We start from the raw sequence: 27394 nt of genomic DNA, 5'->3' as shown, positions 1-27394 counted from the left end.
ATATTTTCTGACCACAATGGTATGACACTAGAAATCAATTACAAGAAGAAAACTGCAAAATTCCCTAACAAATATGTGGAGATTACTAAATAGCCAATGAGTCAATGAAGAAATCCAAAGAGAAATTTAAAACAAAACAAACAAACAAAAAACACTGGTTGAAACAAATAAAAATGAAAATACAACATACCGAAGGATGCAGTAAATGCAATTTTAGAGAGAAGTTCAAGGCAAACAAAATGGTTACCTCAGGCAACAACAAAAAAACCCTCAAATAATCTAACGTCACACCTCAAGGAAATGGGGGGAAAAGAAGAACAAGAGAAGCTCAAAGTTAGTAGAAGGAAGGAAATAACAAAGATTAGAAAATAAATAAGTAAAAGAGAGACTAAAAAGACAATAGAAAAAAATCAATAAAACCAAGATCTAGTTCTTTGAAAAGATTTCAGTCTTTTCAAAGATTTCAACAAAATTGACAAGTCTTTAGACTCACCAAGAAAAAGAAGACTGAAATAAATAAGAAATGAAACAGGAGACATTACAACTTATACCATAGAAATTTAAAAAATCATGTTTACATACAACTATATGTAAACAAATTTGTCAACCTACAAGAAATGGACAAATTCCTAGAAACATACAATCTTCCAAAGCTGAGTCATGAGGAAATAAAAAGTCTGAACAAACTTCTTAGAAGAAAGGTGATTGAATCAATAATCACAAACATCCCAACAAACAAAAATCTAGGGCCAGACAGCTTTATCGGTGAATTCTATCAAACATTCACAGAAGAAGTAATACCAAACCTTCTTAATCTCTTCCAAAAAGATACAAGAGGAACAAACACTTCCAAACTCATTTTATGAGGCCAGCATTACTCTGATACTGAAACCAGACAAGGGTACCACAAAAAAGGAAAACTACAGACCAATAGACCAATATACCTAACGAACATAGATACAAAAAAACCTAACAAAATACTACTATCAAGCCGAATTCAACAATACATTAAAAGGATCATACACCATGATCAAGTGGGATTTATTCCAGGGATGCAAGGAGGGTTCAAAATCTTCAAATCAATGTGATACATCACATTAACAAAATGAAGCATAAAAACCACTGTGTCATCTCAATAGATACAGAAAAAGTATTTGACAAAATTCAACACCCATTTATGATAAAAACCTCAACAAAATGGATCTTGAGGGAACATACCTCAACATAATAAATGCCATAAATGACAAACTCACAGCTAATATCATACTCAGTGGTGAAAAGCTGAGAGCTTTTCCTCTAAGATCAAGAACAAGACAAAGATGCCCATTCTTGCCACTTTTATTCAACATAGTATTGGAAGTTCTAGCCAGAGCAATTAGGCAAGAAAAAAAAAAGCATCCAAATTGAAAAGGAAGAAGTAAAACTGTCACTACTTGCAGATGGCATTATATTATTTATCGAAAACCCTAAAGATTCTACCCAAAAAACTGTTGGAATAAATGAATTCAGTAAAGTTGCAGATTATAAAATCAATATATATAAATCTGTGGCATTTCTATATACCAATAATGAACTATTAGAAAGAGAAATTAAGAAAACAATCTTATTGGCAATAGCATCAAAAAGAAAAAACACCGAAGAAAAAATGTAATCAAGTAGGCACAGACCTGTACACTGAAACCTGTAAGACAATGATGAAAAAAGTTGAAGATGCAAAGAAATGGAAAGATATTCTGTGCTCATAGACTGGAAGAATTAATATTGTTTAAATGTTCATATTACCTAAATCAATCAACAGATTCAATGCAATCTCTATATAAATTCCAATGGCATTATTTTACAGAAATAGAAAAATAAATCCTAACATTTGTATGAAACCACAGAAGACACTGAAAAGCCAATGAAGTCTTGAAAACAAACAAACAAACAAAACAGCTGGAGACATCACACCCCCTGATTTCAAACTATATTAAAAAGCTATACTAATCAAACTAGTATGGCACTGACATAAAAACAGGCACATAAATCCATGGAACAGAATAGAGACTCCAGAAATAAACCCAAACCTATACGGAAAATTAATTTACTATAAAGAAGGCAAGAATATATGATGGTGAAAGGACAGTCTTTTCAATAAATGGTGTTGGGAAAATTGGACAGGCACATTAAAAAATAAAGTGAAATTGGATTCCTATCTTACACCATACACAAAAATTAATCCAAAATGGGTTAAAGACTTGAATGTAAGACCTGAAACCATAAAATTCCCAGAAGAAAAATAGGTGGTAAATTCCTTGACATTAGTTTTGGCAATGAGTCTTTGGATTTGACACCAGAAGCCAAGGCAACAAAAGTAAAAATAAACAAGTCGGACTACATTAAACTAAAAGGCTTCTTCTGCACAGCAAAGGAAACCATCAACAAAATGAAAAGGCAACCTATTGAGTGGAAGAAAGTATTTGAAAACCATATAAGGGGTTAATATCCAAAATATATAAAGAACTCATACAATTCAATAGCAAAACAACCAATTCGATTAAAAAATTGGGCAGATCTCAATAGACATTTTCCCAAAGATATACAGATGACCGACAGGTACATGAAAAGATGCTCAATTATCACTCATTATCAGGGAAATGCAAATAAAAACCACAATGAGATATCATCTCACACTTGTTAGAATGACTATTATAAAAAAGACAAGAGATAACAAGTGTTGGCAAGGATGTAGAGAAAAGGGAACGCTTGTGCACTGTTGGGATTGTAAATTGGTGCAGCCACTATGGAAAACAGTGTGAAGATTCTTCAAAATATTAAAAATAGAACTACCATAGGATCCAGCAATTCCATTTCTGAGTATCTGAAGAAAGTGAAAATAATTCAAAAACATATGTGCACTACCATGTTCACTGCAGTGTTATTTACAATAGTTAAGATATGTAAACAACCTAAATGTCCATTAATAGATGAATGGGTAAAGAACATGTGGTAGGTATACACACACACACACACACACACACACACACACACACACACACGGGATATTATTCAGCCAGAAAAAAAATTAAATCTTGCCATTTGCCATACATAAATGGAACTTGAGGGTATTATGCTAAGTGAAATAAGTCAGAGAAAGACAAATAACATACAAGCTCACTTACACATGCAATCTAAAAATAGAAAAACAAACAAACTCAGATACAGAGAACATATTGGTGGTTCCCAGAGGCTGGGGGTGGGGTTAGGGATATGGGTGAAAGAAGTCAAACGGTACAAACTTCCAGTTACAGGATAAGTAAGACCCGAGGATGTGATGTACAGTATGGCGACTATAGTTAATATACTGTGCTGCATACTGAAAGTTGCTAAGAGAGGAAATCTTAAGTGTGCTTGTGATAAAAGTCGTATCTATGACGACTGATGTTAACTAGACTTACTGTGATCATTTCTCAATATTTACAAATATTGAATCATTAGGTTAAAAAGAAGAATTACTCCACACTGGGGAAGCTCATTCGACGCCTCTGGTCATCACAGCCAGTCACACGCCACGGGCCAAAGCAGACTTGTGGTGAAGCCCAAAGTCAGTGCCCTAAGTGGATGGGGGTGGTGAGTGAGTATCTGCTGAACAATATGCCAACATGGCACAGGTTTGAGGTGGGCAAGGAGGAAAGAAGACAGGAAAGCCGAATCCTTAACTCGTGGAGGGTGGAGTATTAGACTTCTTGTGAAGAGAACTCTGGGAGGCTGAGGGGCACTTCATGTCAAGAGCAGCCTTATACCGGGTATGCTTTGTTTGCCTTAAAATGTTGCACAGAAATAAATATAGCCAATATTCACTATTAAATAGTGTGAAATGATAAAATAGGCTGTTTTTGTAGTTTACATTGCTCTAGTCAGAAACTTGGCTTTCCAGACCATGGATTGTCAAGAATCTCAGGCTTATGGCTCTATCTCTGACCTCTATCCCAAATTCCAAAGTCACATATCTGATGGCCTAACAACATCCCCAAACGACAGGTATCTCAAAGCAATATGTCCAAAACCATACTCTTGATATCCCTCTAAATCTATTCTTCCCACATTCCCCATACTAGAAGACACAACTCTGTCCATCGAGTTGCTTAGCCTAAAACTTTAACAGCAAGAAACAGGCTGCTAGAAAATTTAGTTTCCTCAAAATGAAGGCAGTGATCACAGCAAGGGGTTTCTGAAAATGGCTGAAGAAACTTCTCTGCTAGTGGAACCTTCTTTGAAAATGGGAGGGAGGGAGAGATGGAGAAAGGGAGGGGTGAAACAGAATACGACCGTGCACACGGTGGAGGTGAGCTTGAAGGGACAGGCACTAGATGTCCTCACCAGCTCCTCCAGCCTATGACAGCCTGGAATGCGATGATATAAAACGTTTATTTGCAAAGCAAATGCTCTATTCAGATACAGTCCCTGCAAACACTGTCTCGGTATGTTACTCTTTGCTTCCCTCGGAGAAATCCCTGTTTGTGAAGATAAAATGGGAAATAAGCTTCTTTCCCATTAAGAGAATGACAATACTCCTTCAGTGCTTCTGGGAATTAAATTCTGTGTTACAGAAACCAATGTTAATTAAATAGCCAGTTCTAACGCACTGCATACCTTTCAGTGGGAGACCTAATAGTTTCAAATTTCATTATATAAATGGTCATATGACCGAAGCTTTGGTGTTAATATTCTTTCCAAGCACTAGTATAGATGATATTTTCAAAGGGAGCCAGTTAGCTTCTCGTAGCACAGTGGATGCACGCTGTAAATTGACCATTTTTCTATTCTAATATATTTATAGAAGATGTGATAGGTGGAGGAGGGAAGCTCAGTTTTCATTAAACTCTAGGAATACTTTTTAGTGTTTCATAGTTTGTAGATCACCTTTCACGTGTGTTACCTCATTTGATCCGCACACAATCCTGTGAGGTGCTCATTTTATTCTGGCTTTAAAGATGAAGTTCCAGAGAGATTCATTAACTCGCTCCAGGTCACAGAGCGGGGGCACATAAAGATGAGAAGCCAGGTCTTTCAGACTGTACTTTCCCCACCCTGCACTGACCACTGACCCTCAGCTTCTCCCCGCCCTTCCCCCAAATGGTGAGAGACCCCTGGCCAGGAAGCTTTCCTTAAAGGAAAGCCTTGAACTTGTTGTCTTTCAGCAGAAATAAAGCAAAACAAAAGGCACTCAAGATGATTTTCTGATTTTTCCTCTTGTCCAGGAACTTTAAGAAGAGCGAGGAGAGAAAGTGCTGGCACTAGGCAGGGCCAGGTTCCAGGATAGGGGGACAGAGCAGTGGGGGCGGGAGCCCAGTGCAGGCCAAAGGGGCTGCTGTGCCTGTAGAGTTTGAAACATATGTACATCATAACATGTACATACTGTGTATCATATGATCATAAATGCATAATAACATGTATGCACACACATATATATGCTTCAAATGAGCACATTCTTATTACTTCTTCTTTAATGAACATTGTATTCTACCCGGAAGTTAATTCAGAGAACTCCCGGTTACAGTCAGCCTCCGACATACACAGACTGCGGTGCTGGGTCTTTTCACAAGTGAGTGTGTATCAGAATGGGGGCCTCCCACCGAATTCCCGACCCCACCCCCTGGGGTGTAGTCCTACATCCAAACAATAGACTTGAAGTAATGGTAGCATGGTGACTGGACAGCAAAGAAACAGAACTTGAGTTACTTCAATTCTGTCAACTCTGTCATTCTATGTGACTGTTTGAACTTCCTGTGTTTCAAATTAAACAGAGGGAAAACTGCAAGATACAATATTTTTGCTTGGTAAGTAATAATTTTTGTTTACATATGAAATATTTTACTGATTAATCTAATACTAAAATGTACTGTTTTAATTGTTTGTCTTAAAACTAAAGAAGGAACCAAGAAAAAACTATTTCAGAGACGTAACTCAGTAATTTTTTGGTGTGAACTTTTATATAGGGTTAGTCATGAACAAAAATATTTGCCAGCAGCCAGATTCAGGCTTAAGGAACAGGCAGTAAAACTCCACACTTTAAAAGTGCTCCTTGAAGATCTGTGCACAAAACTTGTGGAGGTTAGTAACTATGCAACAACATAATTTGAGAAAATTAATATGCACATGGAAGAAAGAACCACATCTCAGAGAAGAGTGCAAAGAGAAATGACAAAAGCAGCTGGTCAGACGTTGCCAGAAAGAAACCACAAGGGCAACGTTGGACGATCTCGAGTGTTTCCTCCCACAACTGGATGCTCGTTTTAGGCAATAAAATAATGTCTGTGGTCATCATGGATCATTGAGGTTCTCTAATTTTCACTGAAGAGAACTTTTGAAAGTTTTTACTATAATAGAAATTTATGATGGATTTTCAGATGGAGTTAATCTAGTGGAATTTTTTTTTTTTTTTTTTTTTTTTAAGATTGGGGAAGGGGAACAGGACTTTATCGGGGAACAGTGTGTACTTCCAGGCCTTTTTTCCAAGTCAAGTTGTTGTCCTTTCAATCTTAGTTGTGGGGGTGCCATTCAGCTTCAAGTTGTCCTTTTAGTCTTAGTTGTGGAGGGCGCAGCTCAGCTCCGGGTCCAGTTGCCGTTGTTAATTGCTGGGGGCGCAGCCCACCATCCCTTGCGGGACTCGAGGAATTGAACTGGCAACCTTGTGGTTGAGAGCCCACTGGCCCATGTGGGAATCGAACCGGCAGCCTTCAGAGTTAGGAGCACGGAGCTCCAACCGCCTGAGCCACCGGGCCGGCCCTAGTGGAATTCTTTTGAAGGAGACATTTGAAGGTTGCTACTTGTAGAATTGAACCCCCCAAAACCAAAAATATAGACAGTAGTGCAATTTCTAAAATTCATTGTGAAAGAGGTTTTGATGATTATGTTGCTAAAGAAAACGTAAGACTTTTTCTAGATATTTATGTCTTCTTTGTATAAGATAAAATATTTAAATAAAATAAGTGCTTTCGATCAACTACAATTGAAGACAAATTGACCCCTCTGGCTAGACTGTCTAATGGACATGAATATGCAAAGGAGATAAATTTTGATAAAGTCACTGAAAAATTTGCACAAGTTAAGACTTTATGTTTTACATTTATTACTGTCACAGGTAAATATACAGGAATACATTTCTTTTTCAACAAATATACTTATGTACTTAAAAGCACTATCCATTACTTTTTTCCTGTTTTGTACTGTAATATTTATTTTACTTTGATTTCATTGATTATGTATATAAAGTTCAATAGAAGAAAATGTTCACTATGTTTCTTTTCTTACCATTATTATTCTTTCACTTTATGATTATTACTGAAACTAATTTTGTTGTAGAGAGAAAGTGTTCAAAATATGATAAGCTCTGGGTGTCAACGTTAGTTTAGGTATGGCTCTGGGTGAGGCACGAGCTGGAAATACAAGGAACTAGAGGCCTGACTCCCATCCGTAATACACACACCTGCTCCCCAACAGGCTCACATTCACTTTGGAGCCCTGAACTTGCTGTTCCTGCTCCACAGAAAACACTTTCACTCAATGTTTGCATGACTTGCTCCATTTCTTCCTTTAGGCCTCCCAGCAGAGAGGCTTCACACACCTACACAAATAGCACCCTCTCTCACTCTCTGTCATCTTATTTTATTCTTCTTAAATTAATACCATGTAATTATATTATATCTGTGTGTGTGTGTGTGTGTGTGTGTGTGTGTGTGTGTGTGTGTCTATCTCCTTCAAGTAGAATCTAAGCCAATGAAATGAGGGACTTTTGTTTTGTTCACTGCCTATTTTCAGCACCATGGACAGCACTTGGCAAATACACAGTAGTCAACTGTTTGGAAAAAAATTAATAAAATTTACTGAAAAAATTGAATCTGAGAAACTCTAACCTTGAGGATACAGTAGAAGTCAGGAATAAGGCATGGATCTATGCATGTGAGAATTAAATGAAAGTTTATCTGCTCAACTGTGTTACCTTCAGTCCCATTCTCTATCCCTGATTTCATAAGGCTGGTGTCAGTTACATATTTCCTATCCTTAGGCAAGACAGTAAAAGATTCTACTGTAGAAAAACTGAAGGGCTCTAGAGAAGAGAATTTGAGAAAATGATATATGGTGGTTCCTCCAAAAAGCCTAGCTTGCTCCTTGATCACTGCATAATGCAGCCCACCAGCCCACAGGCTCCGCTCACACTCACAGAACTAGAAATCAACTATGCAGTGCCTTACACTTCAAACCCATCCAGTGGAGTCACCCAATGTTTGAGAAAGACTTCACAAATGAAAAGAAAGACTACAATAAACAAAGTATAAATAACTAGAAGGAAAAAAAGTAGTCCTCCCATATCTGTGGAGGATACATTCCAAGATGCTCAGTGGATGCCTGAAACCATGGCTAGTACTGAACCCGATGCATACTATGTTTTTTTTCCTGATACATACATACCCCTTCACTTAAAGGAAGCACTTTATGGCTTCTCTTTGGCATACCTGAATTGCCAACATCACTAATCTTGTGCTTTGGGGCCATTATTAAGTGAAATAAGGGTGACTTGAACACAAGCACTCTGATACCTGGCAGTTGATCTGATAACTGATGCAGGATGGAACAAGATGGTGTGAAATTTCATCTCCCTAATCAGAATGGCGGGCAATTTAAAACTTATGAATTGTTTATTTCTGAAATTTTCCATTTAGTATTTTTGGATTGCAGTTGACTGCAGGTAACTGAAACCACAGAAAGCAAAACTGTGTGACTATTGTGGACAACACAGAGAGCAGGAGAAAACACAACAGAAACAATAATTTGTCTCAGAGGGATAAGAGAAACTACATCCCAAAAAAGCAAGCTAGGATGTTACATATGAAAGGTAAAGATCATAGAATAAGAGCTCTCAGAAATTCAGAACAAGATAAACACCTTTTTAAAATCAACAGAGTATTTACTTACATAACACCAAGGCATTAACTGAAAAGAAAAAAATGATGAAACGCACGTCATCAAAATTAAAAGCTGATGCTCATTAAAAGACATTGTTAAGAAATAAAAAAGCAAGCCACAGACGTAGAAAAAAACATTTCTAGTATATATATCTAACAAAGGACTTTTATATTCCTGTGAATATAAAAAAAAAAGCACTCCTATAAATGAATAACAGAGAAATAACTCAAATTTTTTTAATTGGCAAAAAACTTGAATACGTACTTTATAAATAAATACAAAGGTCCAAAAAGCATTTGAAAAAGAGCTTACCATTTTTAGTCATCAGAAAAAACTATAATGAAATACTATTATCCCAACAGAATGATTAAAATGTAAAAATGTTGACAATATCAAGCTTGGATAAGATGCTCAGAGTGTCAGAGGACACTCTCATAAAATGATAAAACTATGCCAGAAAACTTTGGCAGTTTCTAATAAAGTTAAATATACATGCATTTATGACCTGGTAGTGCACCTCTAAGTATATATCAAGGAAAAATGAATGTATATCGACAGATGGTTTTCTCTTATGGGAGGAGGGTATTGATGGGAAAAGTGTGTAAGAAACTTTCTGGGGGTAATGAATCTGGGTGATGGTCACGTGTAGAGTCATTAAGCTGTACAGTTATTATTTTCATTTTAATTTAGGTAAGTTATATCTCAATACAGTACAACAAAGAATAAATCAAGTCCGGTGTCAGAGCAACACACTTGTTGCAAACAAACAGAAAACCACCAACACAGCAAGAACTTTCCCAGAGAAAAGAAATGTGCAGAGGAACGAATCTCGTCTTGGGCACTTTTTTCCTATAGGCATTTGCCAATTTGAAAGCTGTCACTCAGAAGTTGAGAAGATGAGCAGAACTTGTGACCTATCTATAGGGCTGGAGGAACAAAAACTAAAATTTAGATTCCACTAACAAGCAAGAGCCCTGCTACAAACCCAGACTTTCATTTGAGGCATCAAAGATCTACACTCTAGTAATTGAGTAAGAAGAAATAGATCAGTGCTCATATATTAGTTTTCTGTGGCTGTTGTAAGAAATTACCACAAACTTGGTGTTTTACCACCAACAGAAACTTATTTTCTCTGAGTTCTGGAGGCCAGAAGTCCAAAATCAGTATCACTGGGCTGAAATTACAGTATAAGCAGGACCACAGTCTCCCTCAAGGCTCCAGGAAAGAATCCATTTCTTGCCTCTTCCAGCTTCTGATAGTTGCTGACATTCTTGATTTGTGGCCACATCACTCTAATCTCTGCATTTGTAGCCACCCTGCCTCCTTTTATCTTATATCTATTAAATCTTCCTCTCCCACTCTCTTATAAGAATACATATGATTGCATTTAGGGCCCACCAGGATAATCTCTCCATTTCAAGATCCTTAACTTAATAACAACTACACAGTCTTTTTTTTTTTTCTTTTGCTACATATGGTAACATTCACACGTTCCAGGTGTTAAGATGTGGATATTCTTTTTTTTGGGAGTCACTCTTCAGCCTACCGTATCTCCCAAGAATTAAAACCTAGTTTAGAATAAAATTAATCTCTGATTGGATTAAGGTAACCTTCCGTAGTCTAATTACTAGACAGAAGCAGAAGTAAATCTTCTCTGGAGAAAAGTAACATCATCCAGAGCCCAGTGTCCTAAGTTATACCTACAATTTTTCATAGACAATATTTGAAATGTCAATCAAAAATAACTGACATAAAAAAGAAAATACATAAAAAATCAAGAGAATACAGATAGTACAAAAAAATTTATAGAAAATATAAATATCATAGGTTTTAAAATAACTATGATTAATATATATACATGAAATTAAATTACAAAGCACAAATTTTTGTTAAAGAACTAGATACTATAAAGGAAAAACAAATACAAATCCTAGAAGTGAAAAATACTTTTACTAAAATTATATGTTATGAGTATAATTATCAGATTAGACACAGCTGAAGAAAAAAAATTTAGACTGGAAGACATGTCAGAAGAAAATATTCAGATTAAAGCATGAAAAAACGAAAAGATGGAAAATACAGAAAAGAGAATAAGAAATACATGACACATATTAAAAATTGGGTATCTGAAGGAGAGGAGGGACAGGATGGAATGTGTGTAATATTTAAAAAGCTATTGTCTGAGAATTTTCTAAAACTAAATACATCAAGTCACAGATTTGCAAACATCATTAAACTAAGCATGGTGAACATCATGCCCAGATTGAAGAAGCACTATGAACCACAACTAAGAAGACAGTAACACTAGTAAAAACCAAGTTAAAGAAAAAAGTCTCAAATGCAGACAGAGAAATGTCCCCAAAAGATATCCCACCTTCAAAAGACCAATAATATCATTCCCACTTCACTATACACTTTTTAAGTCTTCTTTCTGTTAAGAAGTCAACAGTGTCAATAGTGAAGTGAGAATGATACCTTCAAAATGATGCAAGAAAAGAACTAGTAACATAGAAATATATATTTGTGAAAAAAATACCTTCAAAAAGTGGGGAGAAATGAATACATCCTACAACAAATAAGAAGTGAGAGAATTCAAGGGCAACGGACATGAACTAAAGGGATCATGGAAAAAAGTTCTTCAGGCAGGAGGAAAATTACTCAAGAAAGAAGGATGAAGATACAGACAAGATATATTGATTTTGCCTAATGAAAATAGTAAATTTGTGGTTGTACCTCAATAAATATTAATGATGTAAGACATTTATTAGAATATCTTGTGGGGTTTGAAATATACATGCTGATATATATAAATTACATATTAATATATGTATTAATATGTCTATATAGTTAATGTATATTTATACATATCATATAAATATATTATGTACATTTAAATCAGTATATTTAAAATGTTATATTTTATAATACTGTATTATATTTTCTATATTTGTATATGTAATATGTAATATATATTGCATTATTTACTTATAATTGTATATGCATTTATTCTATGTATATATGTTTGACAGATACATAGAATTAAAGTTTACAACAATAGTGCAAAAAGTTCGAGGGAGGTATATGAAATTCAAGTGTTGTAGGTTCCATGAGTGTGCAGAAAATAAAAATTCTAGGTAAGATTAGACTTTAATGAATCAAAGATGAATATTGTAATCGCTACGGTAAGTAGTTAATAAAAAATGACAAAAGAATGTAACTATATGTAATAATGAGGAAATGGCATAAATTCTTGATTAATATAAAAGAAGAAAAATAATAGCAAGATAGTGTGGGGTTTATAAAATATTTAAAAGTAAAATGTATTACAACAATAGCACAAAGACCAGTAAAGAAAAAAATGGAAGTATGCTAATATATGGTTCTTATTTTATACATGAAGTGGTGTAATACCAATTAAAGGTAGAATGTGACAACTTTAAAATGTACACTATAAGCCTTAAAGCAACCACTAGAATTTCTGTGTTTCCCCGAAAATAAGACCTAGCCAGACCATCAACTCCAATGCATCTTTTGGAGCAAAAATTAATATAAGACATGGTCTTATATTATATTATATAAGACCTGGTCTTATATTATGTTAAAATAAGACCGGGTCTTACATTAGTTTTTGTTTCATAAGATACATTAGAGCTGGTGGTCCGGCTAGGTCTTATTTTTGGGGAAACACGGTTTTTAAAAAAAGACACAGCCAGTAAATCAAAAAAGATAAAATTGAATTATTAAAATATTCAACTAATCCAAAATAAGACACAAAAGAGGTAACAATAAAAAACAAATAGGACAAATAATACCCAAATTTTAAGAAAATAGATATAAACCTAACCATACTAATAATCACATAAAGTGTAAATAGCCTACATACCCCCAGGTGAAAGGCAGAGATTTTCAGATTGGATTAAAAAACAACCCCAACTATTCTTTGCCTATACTCTGCCTTGCTCAAATAGACAAGTAGATTAAAGTAAAACACACACACACACACACTGTGGTAACACTAATCAAAATAGAAAGCTAGAATGGCTTTATTAGTATCAGACAAAATAGATTTCAAATAAAATAATTATCACAGATAAAGAAGATCATTTCACAGTGATAAAGGTTTAATCAAAAGGAGATAACCCTAAATGTTTATGCCCCTAATAAGCAAGTTTCAAAACATAAGAAACAAAAAATAATAGAACTGCCAAGAGAAGTAGACTAATACACAACATAGTTAGAGATTTCAATACCATTCTGTCAATAATGGAAAGAATTGGTAGGTAGAAAATCATCCATAATATAGAAAATTTGGACACTATCAACCAATTTGACTTGACTGATATTTTTAGAACATTTCACCCAACAATAGCAGAATAAGCATTCTTTTCAGGTATACATGAAACATTTACTAAGATAGACCATATTCTGAGCTATAAAACAGAATTCAAGCCATTCCACAATTGAATCTAATTAGAAATCAATAACATAAAGAGCTCTGGAGCATCCCCATGTACCTGGAAATGAAAGAGCATACTTCTAAATAATCCATAGCTCATGGAAGAAATCAGAACAAAAATTTAAAAAGCATTTTAATTGAATGAATTGCAAAATGCAACATATCAAAATTTGAGGGATGAGGATAAAGCATCACTTATGGAGAAAAGTTTAGTCCTAAAGGCCTATATTAGAAAAGAAAGTCACAAATCAATGGTCATGGCTTCTGTTTTAAGAAACTAGGAAAAAAACAAATTAAACCCAAAGTAACAGAATAGGGAAATAATATTTAAGTGAAAATAAAATAGAAAACAGACAAATGACATAGAAAATCAGTTAAACCAAAAGCAAATTTATTGTGAAGGTCAATAAAATTGAGAAATCTCTAGCCAGACATATCAGGGGGAAAAAAGAGAAAAAATACAAATTACCAATATCAGAAATTAGAGCTGTAACGTCAGTACAGATTCCACAGATATTAAAAGAATGGTAAGAACATATTATGAGCCATTTTATGCAATCAAAATTGACAAGTTAAATGAACTAGACAAATTCCTTGAAGGACACAAACTACAAAACTCACCTAAGAAGGAATAGGTAACCTAAATAGCACTTTATCTAATAAAGAAATTAAGTTTATAATTAAAAACCTTTCCAGAAGGACAATTCCAGGTCCAGATGGCTTCATTGGTAAATTCTACCAAATATTTAAGAAAGAATACCAATTCTACACAACCTTTTCCAGAAAATTGAAAAGTAGGGATAATTCCTAACTCATAATGAGGTTAGCATTATCCCAATACCAAACTAGGCAAAAACTAGGCAAAAACAAGAAAACAAACTACAAAACAATATCCCTAATAAAAATAGATGTGAAAATTCTAAAGAATTTTTTTAGCAAATTAAATCCGACAATATTTTTAAAAAGATAATATATCCTGATCAACTAGGGTTTACCTTAGGAATGCAAGGTTGGTTTAACATTGGGGAGAAAATCTATCAATGTAATTCACATTATCAAACTTAAAGAGAAACAATATGATCACATGGAAAAAGCATTTGAGAAAAAAACAACATTCATTTATGATAAAAATCTCTCAGAAAAGTATGAATAGAAGGGATCAACCTAATAAAAAGCATCTACGAAAACCTAGTTAACATCATAATTAATGGTGAATGACTGAATGCTTTTCAAAGAGCAAGAACAATAAAAGGATAACTCTCACTTAATGTCTTACTATTAGACATTGTACTGGAGGTTTTAGCCAGTGCAATAAACCAGAAAAAAGAAATAAAAATCATCCAGACTGAAAGAAAGAAGTACAACTGTCTTTATTCTCAGATGACACGATTATCTACGTAGAACATATGATGGAATTAACAAGAAATGTCAGTTCCAATATATATTCCTACCTTCATCCAAATCCTCTTACAATATTTTTCTTAAGTGCCTAGGCGTCCAACATAAAGGCTATACTTTCCAGGCTCCTTGCAGCTAGATATGGCTATGTGGTTAATTCTTGACATGTGAGTAAAAGTATTCTTTGGTGACTTACGGGAATTTTCCTAAAAAGATAACTGGTGTGTACCATAAGGCAAACTTGGGGAGAGAAGGAGCCTGACTTGATCCGTTCATGGAGTAGAGCTGTTATACTAATAATGGGCAACACTAATAATGTTATACTAATAAAGTTCAGTCTACATTGAACTTTTGAATAAGAGAGATATTAAAACTCCTATATTGCTAAAGGTATGACTTTAGGTCTTTGTTACTTGCAGTCGAAGGAATGGAAAGACGTTGATCAAATCTTCTTGAAAAGACAAACAAATTAAGAAGAGATGGAATATGTGAAAAGAAAACGAAAATTAGTGGATCAGTTCAGTAAATCCAACATCCTACTAACAGTTCAAGAAAGAGAGAACAGAGAAAAGAGAGGGGAGGAAATTTCCCAGAACCAATTGACATAAAACCCTAGATTTAGAAGGTTCACCAAGTGCCTAGGAAGAAAGGGTTGAAAGAGACTCATATTGAGATACATTATTGTGAAGTTTCAGAATACCAGAGAAGATTCTGGAAACTTTTAGAAAGCTAACTAGAGACTTACAAATTACTATTAGCAATCAAAATGGCTTCCTATTTCTCAATAGTGGCCTCAGAAGCCAGGCGATCACAAACCAAATGCCTTCAAAATTCTGAGGGAAAATTACTTGCAGCTTAGAATTCTAGTCAGCTAAACTATTAATCAATTGTGAGGGCAGGACAAACACATTTTTAGATATGCAAGGATTCAAATATTCCTCCCATATACACTCCTGTAAGAACCTATGGCGAATACCTTCCATTAAAACAAGGAAGTAAAACAAGAAAGGCGATGACACAGGATACAGGAAAGAGGATCTCTGACACAAGGGAAGTCTCACAATTCAATCTGTGCAGAGAGCAATCCATACAGATTGCAGCAGCAGGAAGCAGTCGTCAGAAAAGAAACCCGTATAACTGTTCATACGCATTTAGCAGAAACATTGGAACATTACGGAAAAAATTAACAATAGGTAGTTAGAAATTCAGACCCTCAAAAGTACTATTATCAACCCCTAGTAAAAAAGGAAGGAGAAAAAAGAAAAGAAATATGTAAACAGTATACTTGGCTCAGCAGTGAACAAGGTTGGTATAACCATGATACTGTAAATATGATTAATTTAACCAAAAATCATAATAAAATTAAGTTAGGGGAATGAAGGGAATGTAAGCTGGGATGGGGAGGAAGGTATACAGAGCTATTAGAGTAATGGCTTAAAGTAGGACTTTGGAGCCAAGTGGCCTTATTTCAAATCCCAACTCACTTCTTACTAGCTGTATGATCTTACGTAAGTTATCCAACTTCTTTGTCCCCGAATTTCCTCCTCTGTAAAGTGAGTATATAATGTTACAAGTAACTGTTACTGTAAGGATAAATGTGTGTGTGTCTGTATGTGTGTATAATATACATATGTGTGTGTATAATATATATATGTGTGTGTGTATACACACACACACATATATAGTATATACTCATATACTGGAGGTGCTAAAAAAAAGGTATACAAGTGGACACTTTGGTCAACATTGCTCAAGCAGTAGTTCTCCATATTCAGAAGTGTCTGGACACTGATGGGAACCACTTTGAGCACCTCTTGTCATTGCAGAAGTCAAACGTGACTTGTGTTCATCTTTTGTTATCGGTATATATTATTACAATTTTAATACAGCTTTCCTTTCTTTTTTTTTTTTTTTTAATTAAATTTATTGGGGTGACAATTGTTAGTAAAATTACATAGATTTCAGGTGTACAATTCTGTATTACATCATCTATAAATCCCATTGTATGTTCATCACCCAGAGTCAGTTCTTCCATCACCATATATTCGATCCCCCTTACCCTCACCTCCCCCCCCCCACCCTTCCTTTCTTAAAATGTGTATACATTTTTTTTTGGCACCACACACACACACACACACACACACACACACACACACATATATATATATATATATATATATATATATATATATATATATATATATTATATTGCTAATAAAAATGCTTGGCACAAAGTAAATAATAAATGCTTATGTTATATTATCATTAACATGGTGGGAAGTCAGTATGTATTCTCTAAACTTGATACGGTAAAAATGCCAGTATAAACATGCTATTTCAAAATACAGACATAAAGAAAATTGAAGAGGTGAGGGTAAGGGGTGGAGCAGGCAATTTTCTTGATTTAAAGGAAGCTTTATGCACAGACTACTATGATAAAAGTAAACCTTAATTGCAAACGAGTTGATTTTAGTCCCCAAAGTATCATGCCTATTAGAAGGTAGTCGAGTGAGCCTTACTGAGCTCTCCTGCTATCTTCATATAATGACATTCACTCTACATTCCCAACGCACTTCTCCACCATTAAGCCTAATCATCTAAGGCCGGTCACTTAAAGCACAAGTAGTTTCGAAACCAAAGCGAAAGCCAAACATGAGAGAAAACCCTACCAGGTCAACATGGCCTCTCCCCAGCGTCTCACACAAGCTAGGATCTCACATTTCCCATAATGGACTTTACGGGTTCAAGCCCTGGGGCTGGCATTTACTAGCTACATGACTTTTGGCAAGTCACTCACCTCTCTAGGCTTTTATGCTGTGAATTGTAGCAAATCTGCAAGGAAATCTGTAGTTAATGCTCTATCCCCTTGTGAATTAGCTTTTAAGGAACAGTCATCAATAAAATATTAGACAAGCATTCAGTTAACAGGTGTTCCCTGAACTTTCCTGAACAGGGAGCAGAGCCCTCTGTTCTGAGAACTGTTCTATAAAACAGAGTACATACTCTGAAACAGACTCCCCAGTACTTCATTATGCTCTTAGTCTATGTAGTTGGAAGAAAGATCATAGGATGCTAGTCTGGCTACGGACCCATTTACTAATCTCACTGGCAACACACTGGTAAGAAAAGTTTTATAACTTAACTCATCACACTTAATGCAAAAGTATAACACAATTATGAGACAAACTTTTTCTTCTACAATAAAGGTCAAAATACATCTGGGGATTGAAACTGTAGTGTAAGGAGTCAAGGAGGCAGACTATTGGCTATCACAATTATTTGCATATCTAACGGTGGTTTACCTGGCAAAGACAACCACCACTATTAACCCATGTGAACGTAAAAATCTAACAATCACCAAGAAAGTTGCAGTTGGCAATAACCAGTATTTCTTAGATGATGCTCTTTCAACAGATCCATGGGTTTCCATGGAAACCTGCTTTATTAGGCAACTAAGAACTCAGACTGGCATTGCTAGATTGTAAAATTTTCAGAAAATTCAGGATGACTTAGATTAAAATTATGTTTCCTGGCTAAGTTAAAACTCTATTTCACCATTCCTCTGTGCCAGATTTAAAACTTTTGATTTAGCCTCAATAAACAAACAAAAATGAAGTTTCTAACTGATCTTGTGAATTCTACAAGTCTTTAAACTAACCACATAGATGTTCAAGGGGTTACAGTTGCCTGAGGTTTTCATGAAGATCTTTTTGATAAAATCCATACTTTCCTTGGAGGCTGATTAAAAACCAAGGAATGGAGCTGCGATTCAAGTGTGGGACAGGAAACAGGTTGCAGTTTCAAGGAACGCAGTCAGTGTCAATTGCCTCATCTCACAGGGTCGGTGAAAGGAAGGTTTATAAGATAAGGGTGTGAATCATGGGTATTGATATAAACAGTCAATAATATCTGCTATTGTTGAGGACCGTGGCCTGGATGCAATTCCACGCGGCTATCACATGGTTGGATAAGCACAGCCCAGAAAATCTGAGTAATCACCACCCTGGAGGGAAGTCACTTTAGGGTTATGACGGGGGCGATGACTTCTGCACATCTTGTAGTTGAATTAAAGAAGCATATTCGAGAATGCATGTCAAACCTGCAGGGGGCCTGGGGCTGGAGGAGACAGCTCATAGCTCAACAGACGGGGATGATGGGCTGGAACAAACAGATGGTATTTAGTCATGATACTCTTTCACTTAATCACCTCCAGTGGCTTTCTGTTGTTGACCAGTGAGTGCAGGGACATCTCAGCATGGCACTGAAGATCCCCACATTGGGACTCAGCCTGTTTCCTGATTTTATCTCCTATCAGTCCTGTACAGAGGCCCATCTCTTTACCTGAGCTATCTGCTTTGCCCACATCCTGCTCCTAACATTCGGCCTCTCTTTCTGCTTTTCCATTCATCTGAACTGCTCTGTCGTCCACCTGTTTCCGAAAACCCTGTTTAGACCTGTAGGTCCAACTGAAAAAGTTATTCCCTTCATGAAGTAGTTCCCAATCCTCCCAGATCAAAACAGTACAAAGTCTGCTCCCAAGAGTCAGCTGTCTCATGCCGCCTAGTACTAGGGGTCTGGAGACAGGGGCTATTTCAATTATGCAGATTCCATTTTTAAAGCATTTATGGAACAAACAAATGACATGTGTGAAATCCTGTTAGTGTCAAAAACAAAACAATTTCAGGGGAATAGGCTGCAATGAACATCCCATGCAAGTAAATCTTAGGGGGCCAATTAACTCTAAAAACAATAAGCACAAACACTGTGGTACTAAAAGCTCCACTCTCCAGAGAACTCTCATGTGACAGCTGTGAGGCAATCCCACGGAACATGGGCTGGTTCATGAGCTTGAACAGCTGCTACCAAAGGGGCTCATGGGGTAAGGGCGGCACCTGGAGGGAACCTGGTTACATCTCTACAGTCTCAGACCTACAGGGACTATGAAGCTTGACTCCCATGCAAAGCGGACACATTGGCCAAAAAGGAATGGGCTCATCTTATGGTGGGAAACAAAAATGTTCCCGGCTGTGAGGGCCAGGCTGAGAACCAGGCGAGGGGAGACCTCTAAGGGGGGATAGGCTGAAAACCTGTGTGTCACGCCAGGGCTGTGAGGGGGGTGACCTGTGGAGCGGGGGCAGGAGCAGCCTGAAGCCTATGAGTGCAGCTGCCCTGTTACCGAAGGTCAAGGGTCAGCTGACAGAAGCACCTATGTTTGCAGATGGTATTTTCTGTAATCATTTCTTTTCCTTTACCTCAATAGTTTTTAAAATTTTATTTAGTTTTTTAAATTGAGGTGTAATTGACATACAATATTATATTGGTTTCAGGTATACAACATAATGATTCACTATTTGTATATATTGTGAAATGATCACCACAATAAGTCTCATTAACATCAGTCATCACAGTTAAAGAATTTTTGCGTGTGATGAAAATTTTTAAGATTTACCCTCTTAGCAACTTTCAAATATGTAACACAGTGTTGTTAACTACACTCACCATGCTGTACATTACATCCCCAGGACTTATTTTATAACTGGAAGTTTGTACCTTTCGACCCCTTTCACCCATTTTTAAAAGTATTTCTTAAAGTGTTTTCTTTCTTTCTTTCTAATTAAAGTTTGTTGGGGTGACAATGGTTAGTAAAGTTACATACCCTAAACCCTAACCCTGACCCTAAAGTGTTTTGACAAAGTAATGAAAGCCCTTCTGGTTTCCAGTTCTGTATATAAGGAGCTTAGAAATTGTCACTCTATCCTAACAAGTTAAAGCTGCACAGACTGAAAAACCAACAGCTCTTCTAGGACCTGTAAGAGAGGCGAGGGCACAGGGCAAACCACTGCCCCCAAAACTGGACAGACAGCCAGACGAACACAGAGAGAACTCACCAGACCAGAGTCCAGCAGTGGAGACTGCAGGGGACCAGGGCAGGCAGGAGAGCTGCACGGTCAGTTCAAAACTCCAGGGGACCCAGGCACAGGGTCCTCCCTGCATAATGATTTACTTCCAGGCATTCAACCAGGTTCCAACAGCAGATATCAGAGAAAATCCCCTCATGCGTCAGGCAGCAGGAGGGGAAAAGGAACCATTTTTAAATGCGTCAGAGCCCTCTTCTTATCAAGGCTGCTTCCATGCGAAACTAGTTAAGCAGAGAGCCTAACCTGTAGGGTTTTTATCAGAGCCTACCTCACCTAATATTGCTGGAAGCTTCTGATGTGCTAAGGAAGGAGAAGAAATGGAATCACATAAAATGCTCAGTTAAAACCACAGAAGGCAGAAAGTGAGTGGAGGACAAAAATAAGACCAAGGCAGCTGTGTTTGTGGAAAGACCTGAGCCTGGTGGCGAGCCCAGCCTCCATCAGCAAACGGCCGTCGCCTGCAGACCAGGGAGCATAGCAGACACTAGCTTGTTAAAACCGCTGGGTACGAGGTGGATTATTAATGCAGCATTATTGTAACAATAGCTGACTATGAAAAAAACAGGCTGCCCTATGTCCCATTCTCTCAGGGCGTATTAGGTGACTTACTCGCTAGTCATTGAAGGGAATTCTGGGTAAATAAATTAATGGGCTCAACAAACGGGTCTTTTCAGAGGCTGATTTTGAATTTCAAAAAAGGCTTTCTGGAGATGGTGTGCTGTGCCTCAGAAGAATGACTCCAGCAGGGTTTTCCAGTGACCAAGGCAGTAAGCTCACGGCGACAGACGTGTACCCAGCGCAGATCTACGGAATCTTTTCTACTCCCCCACTCAGGGGGCCTGGTATTGACTGGACTGAGAAGGAAGCCACCAAATCATAGCAACTGCTGCTATGTCTTCTTGTTGCTGTAAAGCTGAAACTCTATTGAATATTCAATTTCATTAGTAGAACCTCAAAAGTAATGCATTGTAACAAAACACCACAGATGATGAAGTTACGTTAGTTTTTAGTATTAAATGTTTAGAATTCCCAGATTCACGTGACAGTGACAGACCAGTACAAATGAAAGTATAAATACATACATAGATGCCTTAACATGCCTGTTCATATAGAAAGAATTTTTAGAATTGATTTCTCATCATAAGTGACGTATAAAATAACCTAGTAACAGCCTAAAAGTCTTAGGATTCCCGATGGTTGTTTGGAAATATGTAGTGTTTCCTGCAAACATTTATTATTAATTCTAATGTTAATATAATCATCCATATAGCATAAAAGTTAAAAGAGTTTCTATTTTTAGTTTTGACTTCTTTGTTGCTGACTTTTCATCAGAGATCCACAGGGAACCCCCCTCTGCCAGACCTCGGCCAGGGAACCGAAGTGCTCTTCTTATTGATTCTTTGCTGTCTGTATTGTTGCTTGCTAGACTGAGCCAGTCATATCTCTGTATTGAAAGCAGCTCTCAATTCCATTAGCTCACTGTATGAGTATGGCGCCCATGTGCAGTCCCACATGGGTTCTGGGAGCAGCCTGCCGCCACCTGCTCTGACATGTGCAAGCGCGCTTGGTCCTGCTCTTCATGAAATATTTAGACAGATGTCTCTGCCTGCGGCCTCCTGGAGCTCCATCATGGTGCTGTGTGACGAAGGGACCCCTCCCGTGGGCTGTTGGCCACATAGGCCTCTTAACTGTAGTCAGTTTACTTATCAATCAGAAAAAGATGGGTATTTGAAAGGCTTATTCATGATTTGGGCCCTGCTTAATCTCTCTAGCCTTATCTTCTGCCATACACATTGATGGATATACACACTTTACACACTCCTTATGTATGGGCCATATATGCCTTCCTCTGTATCTGCCTAGCCCTCTATCTTATGCACTTGTGCCCCAAACTCCATACAGTACAAGGAGTAACCTCAAAGGCCTACAGAGCCCAGGTAAGTAATGCAAATGAACCAAGGCCAGTGCAGACACACATGCAGACACTTCTGAACGGTGTGGCTGAAGGCTGTGGCCACAGCTAGGGGTCAGCTCATTTTTGCTATGAAATGCAGCCCTAAGATTGCTGGAAGCTTCTTTCAAGAAAAGTTATTCAAGAGAAATCAGAAATAGTTATTTTACGTGAAACCTCTCAATTTAAAAATATTGGTTCAAATGCCTTTAAAATGTGGTAAGTGCAGGAATATAAACTATGCAGCCACTTCAGAAAATGATGCAGGTTCCTCAACAAATTAAAAACAAAACTACCATAGGATCCAGCAAGTCTACTCTTGGGTATATGTCTGGAAAAAACAAAATTACTATCTTGGAACAATATCTGCATCCCCATGTTCATTACAGCATTATTTACAATAGCCAAGACATGGAAGCAACCTGAGTGTCCATCGAGGGATGACTAAAGATCTGGTGTATATATATATACCACAATGGGATATTACTCAGTTATAAAAAAAAAGAATGAAATCTTACCATTTGTGACAACATGGATGGACCTAGAAGGCATTATGCTAAGTGAAATAAGTCAGACAGAGAAAGACAAATACCCTTTGATCTCACTTATATGTGGAATCTAAAAAAGCCCAACTCATAGATACAGAAAACAGATTAGTGGTTGCTGGAGGCAGGAGGTGGGAGTTGAGGGTGGGAAATGCATGAAGGTGGTCAAAAGGCACAAACTTCTAACTAGAAGGTAAGGTAAATAAGTTCTGGAGATGTCATGTATAGCATGGCGACTATGCTTAACAATACTGTACTGTATATTTGAAAGTTGCTAAGAGAGTAAATCTTAAAAGTTATCCCACAAAAAAATTGTAACTGTGTAGTGATAGATGTTAACTAACCTTATTGTGGTGATCATTTTGCAATATATACAAGCATCAAATCATTCTGTTCACACCTTAAACTAATACAATATCACATGTCAATTATATCTCAATGAAACTGGAAAAAAACCCCTCTAATAAATAATATGGAAAAATGCAACCCAATAAAACAACTATATAGTCACCTGTGTATATAAAAGACAACTTGGGGTGGCCAGTTAGCTCCGTTGGTTCGAGCACAGTGCTCTTAACATAAGGTTGCCAGTTCGATCCCCACATGGGCCACTGTGAGCTGCGCCCTCCACAACTAGATTGAAACAACTACTACTTGACTTGAAGCTGATGGGTCCTGGAAAAACACACTTAAATAAATAAAAGTTAAAAAAAAAAGACAACTTGGTTGTCACCAGTTCTCAATGTTTGGCATACCATTTCTTACCTCCTTATTTTTGTAAATGCTATTGATATTGTATGGCGATACCACCAGTTACCCATCATCCCTTGATGGACATTTGGGTTGCTTCCACCTCTTGGCTATTGTGAATGATGCTGCTACGATCATAGGTGTATAACTATCTCTTTGAATCCCTGCTTTCCATTCTTTTGGGTCAACGTAAACCTGCTTGAGTGCAGGGTTTCCCGTTTTCATGTTATGGCTTACAAAGGAAACATTTGCCTGGCTCCTTGGGGTAACTGGAGGGATTTGGAGCCCCGACAGTCATAGAGGTGACTGTTCCTGGATCCTGCTCCCCCAGGCTCCACGGCAGGGCTGAGGGGATCCCCCTCACAGCATACACTGGTCTCATTGGGCCGGGAGTGCTCAGCTAGACTCTCCTGGTTCTGACTTCATGTAGCAAGTGTACATGGTGTGTAGATGCTTGTGGTGTGCAGGTGTGGGTGGAAGGATGAGGGGTCCAAAAGTGACGAGCCACCTTTCTGCTCACACCCCCTCTCAGAGAACCCGGCCCTTTGCAGCTGTACAGTGAGACATTGGACCTCACAGCCCTTGGCCACAGCTGTTTGGAATATCAGTGGAGACGTTACCAAAACTGGGTAAATCAAATTCTCTGTAGGGCTAGAATTAGGTTAGGACACTCAGGGCAGAAGTTAGGTATGGGAGACGAGAGGGAAGGCCATGTCCATTTAAAGACTGAGGCTGACACTCTGAGGCAGCTATGAGAGACCAGTGTACGCTAAGCTGTGTGAAGGAGAAGGAACTGGAATCAATGCCCAGAGCTGAGCAGGGACAGGTTCCCGGAAGGAGAAAGAGGACATGGCGTGGCGTGGAAGGAAATGCTGCCTCAAGACTTATTTTCTACGAGGGCTGATTCTTCTGCATTTCATTCTTGTGAAAGTCAAATCTGTCTTTACAATAAGAATGTTTTGCCCTTGAGGTGGTTGGGTGCAGGAAGGTGGGACTTGTGAAGAGAAAAATGTAAGGCTAACCGGAAAGTCAGAACTAGTGTAGTGGGAACAGAGCCAATGGTCAGCAAGACAGCACTAAATGCTTCTTTTTTAAATAGTTTATTTATCTGTTTGGCCAAACAGGTAATGGAAACTGAGAGTAATAATCTGCTAAAAAGTTCAGGTCATGAATGCCCCTTGCCCCTATGAAACGAAAGACTCCAAGGTTACAGAGTGCACCATTGCGTTATGACAACATTTCAAAATAAGGTTTCCATTTCGTATGTAACAATGTAAACTTCAAAAATAGTAAACTCTAACCCCCGTGTCCCTCTTTACAGATCTATCACAGATAGAATTTTCTGGCAGACCTAAATTGTGTAAGTAAACAGCCTGGTGCTTAAAAGTTTCATAAAAAGATGTACAGATTCAGTAAATAATTTTCCGGTCTTGGTCAAGAAGTAAAAGCAAACAGCAGTTGACCTCCTGCATAGCCTGCCTTGTATGCGCGTCACACACCGCGAGCCCTGTTCCCTTACCTGGTCACCCGCTCTGTCATTTTTGTACACACACACATATAGTTTTATTTGTTTTTAAAGATTTCTACATCTAAATTATAAGACGGCGCCAGTGACTTATAATGTCACCTCGCTTCACATAAGACGAAAATTCTGTAGAAGGCACTGTGATTTCTCTGGCGTGATCTCACACAGACACCTGAGAGCAAGCTGGCTGGGGTCAGACAGGACCCTTTCCCACTCCTGTCATCTGGGTCAGGCCTGTCGTCCTCCAACTGTCACCCCCAGACTAGTATTAGCGATAGTTTTGCTGTCCGTTTGCCTTTTCTGCTTCACTTCTTCACATCCCATCTGTCTATCCATCCAAATTAACTTACAGTTATCTTTTGGTTCATTGAAATCCCTTAAAATTAAGAGTACAGCTCTGGTATAAAACAAAATATGACCTACCATAGCTGAAAAGTAATCACAGTGTGCGATGTAATTTGCTAAGATTCAAAACATTCGCCCTGCCTCGTCAAGAACGCCTGTCACCCAAAGCAACCTAGGCAACGAGAATTTTAATTTGCTTTACATTCACTGAAAAAAGAGCTGAGAGGTTTCCCTTTTCTCTTTCATGTTGAATTGGTACCTTAAGTGGAAGGTCTGATGTGAAAAAGAGCAAGCAAATTGGACATGCCAATAAATACCATATAACTTACCGCAGGTTACCAAAACTGTACAGGTATGTACACCTTACCAACTGAGGCTCCCCATCAGGAATAGACCTCCAAATCATTAATGCAAGCGTCCCCACATGTTCTAGAGACTGACGACGTCAGCGGGCAAAGGAAGGGCGGGCTCTTCTGCTCTTGTTCCGAGGTCCGGAGCCCAGGTCCCCGCCGCCCTCCGCTGTCTCCTCCTTCTTCCTCACCTTGAGGCGGGTGAGCAGCTTGACCAACCAGACATCCCACTCCTCGGGCAAGAGCAGGAGGAGGAAGCCCAGGCCGATGATGATGATGGCGATGACCCGGACCCCGTTGAAGACGATCTCACTGGTGTAGTGATCGACCACTGCAGAGACACAGTTACTCAGCAGGAGAACTCAGTTACTCAGTACTCAGTACTCAGTTACTCAAGGGTTACTCAGCGGGAAGCCAGGCGGGGCCTGGGCAGGTGGGTCCTCGCAGGGTGGGCAAGCTGTCGTCTCCTGGCCACAGAACCCTCCTCACCTTGGTTCTGTTCCGGCAGACAGGGGCTGCCTCTAGCAAATTTCACTTTATAACACTTCTCTGGTAGGCCCTGCACTTGTGTTGACGTCCCCAGACTGACCTTAGTTCAGACACTGATTTGTTACGCACATACAGACATCAAAGTTTAATTGTGGCCACCTCTGGGGGGCAGCATCATGAAAATGTTATTGCTTGCTTTATATGTTTGGTACTTTTCATATTTTCTACAATGACATATTTTATTCTTATAATTTAAGAGCATATTTCACCAAACATGCACATATTATGTCTAGAAGACCAAACTTGAATTGGGTTTTCGAAGGTAATAAATACCAGGATAAATATCCCAGGATGTTAGTGTGAGGCTCTAATGCCACTGTGTCATCGCTGACTAAGTTTATTAAAGGCCCATGGGGCTCAGGGCTCATTCCTGACTCACATTTCTGACTCATATCAGAATGAGAAACAGGGTTCATATCAGTTAATAAAAATCCAGCTCATCATTGTCTTCACAGCCACAAGATCAAAAGCACTGTGGTGGTCAAGGTTTCTTTTTCCTTTCTTTCTCTTTTCTTAACTAAACCAGACAATGCCAATTTGCAGCCTGCCTTCTAACACCAAATTGCTTTGTTCTTATATCATTTTGCGAGAGAGGGTTTGCTTTCTTCAGAATGTGTAGCTTTTGAAATCTGAATGGCCAGACAGCTGTCTGTCAGCTCTC

General features: G+C 37.8%; 1 protein-coding gene across 3 annotated transcripts in view; it reads right to left on the bottom strand.

Annotated features, from left to right (window-relative positions):
- Positions 1–17033: 17033 nt before the first annotated feature.
- Positions 17034–27394, bottom strand: part of SLC35F3 (solute carrier family 35 member F3) — a 298706-nt gene continuing 288345 nt past the window's right edge. For all 3 annotated transcript variants that reach the window (XM_019746952.2, XM_019746951.2, XM_019746953.2), the window contains one exon: positions 17034–26515. In XM_019746952.2, coding sequence (XP_019602511.2) covers positions 26280–26515 — 236 coding nt within the window. In that variant the 3' untranslated portion in view covers positions 17034–26279. The remainder of the gene's footprint in view (positions 26516–27394) is intronic.

The sequence above is a fragment of the Rhinolophus sinicus genome, linkage group LG12, assembly GCF_036562045.2.
Source record: "Rhinolophus sinicus isolate RSC01 linkage group LG12, ASM3656204v1, whole genome shotgun sequence".
NCBI lineage: Eukaryota > Metazoa > Chordata > Mammalia > Chiroptera > Rhinolophidae > Rhinolophus > Rhinolophus sinicus.
This window is presented reverse-complemented; position numbering and strand designations above follow the sequence as displayed.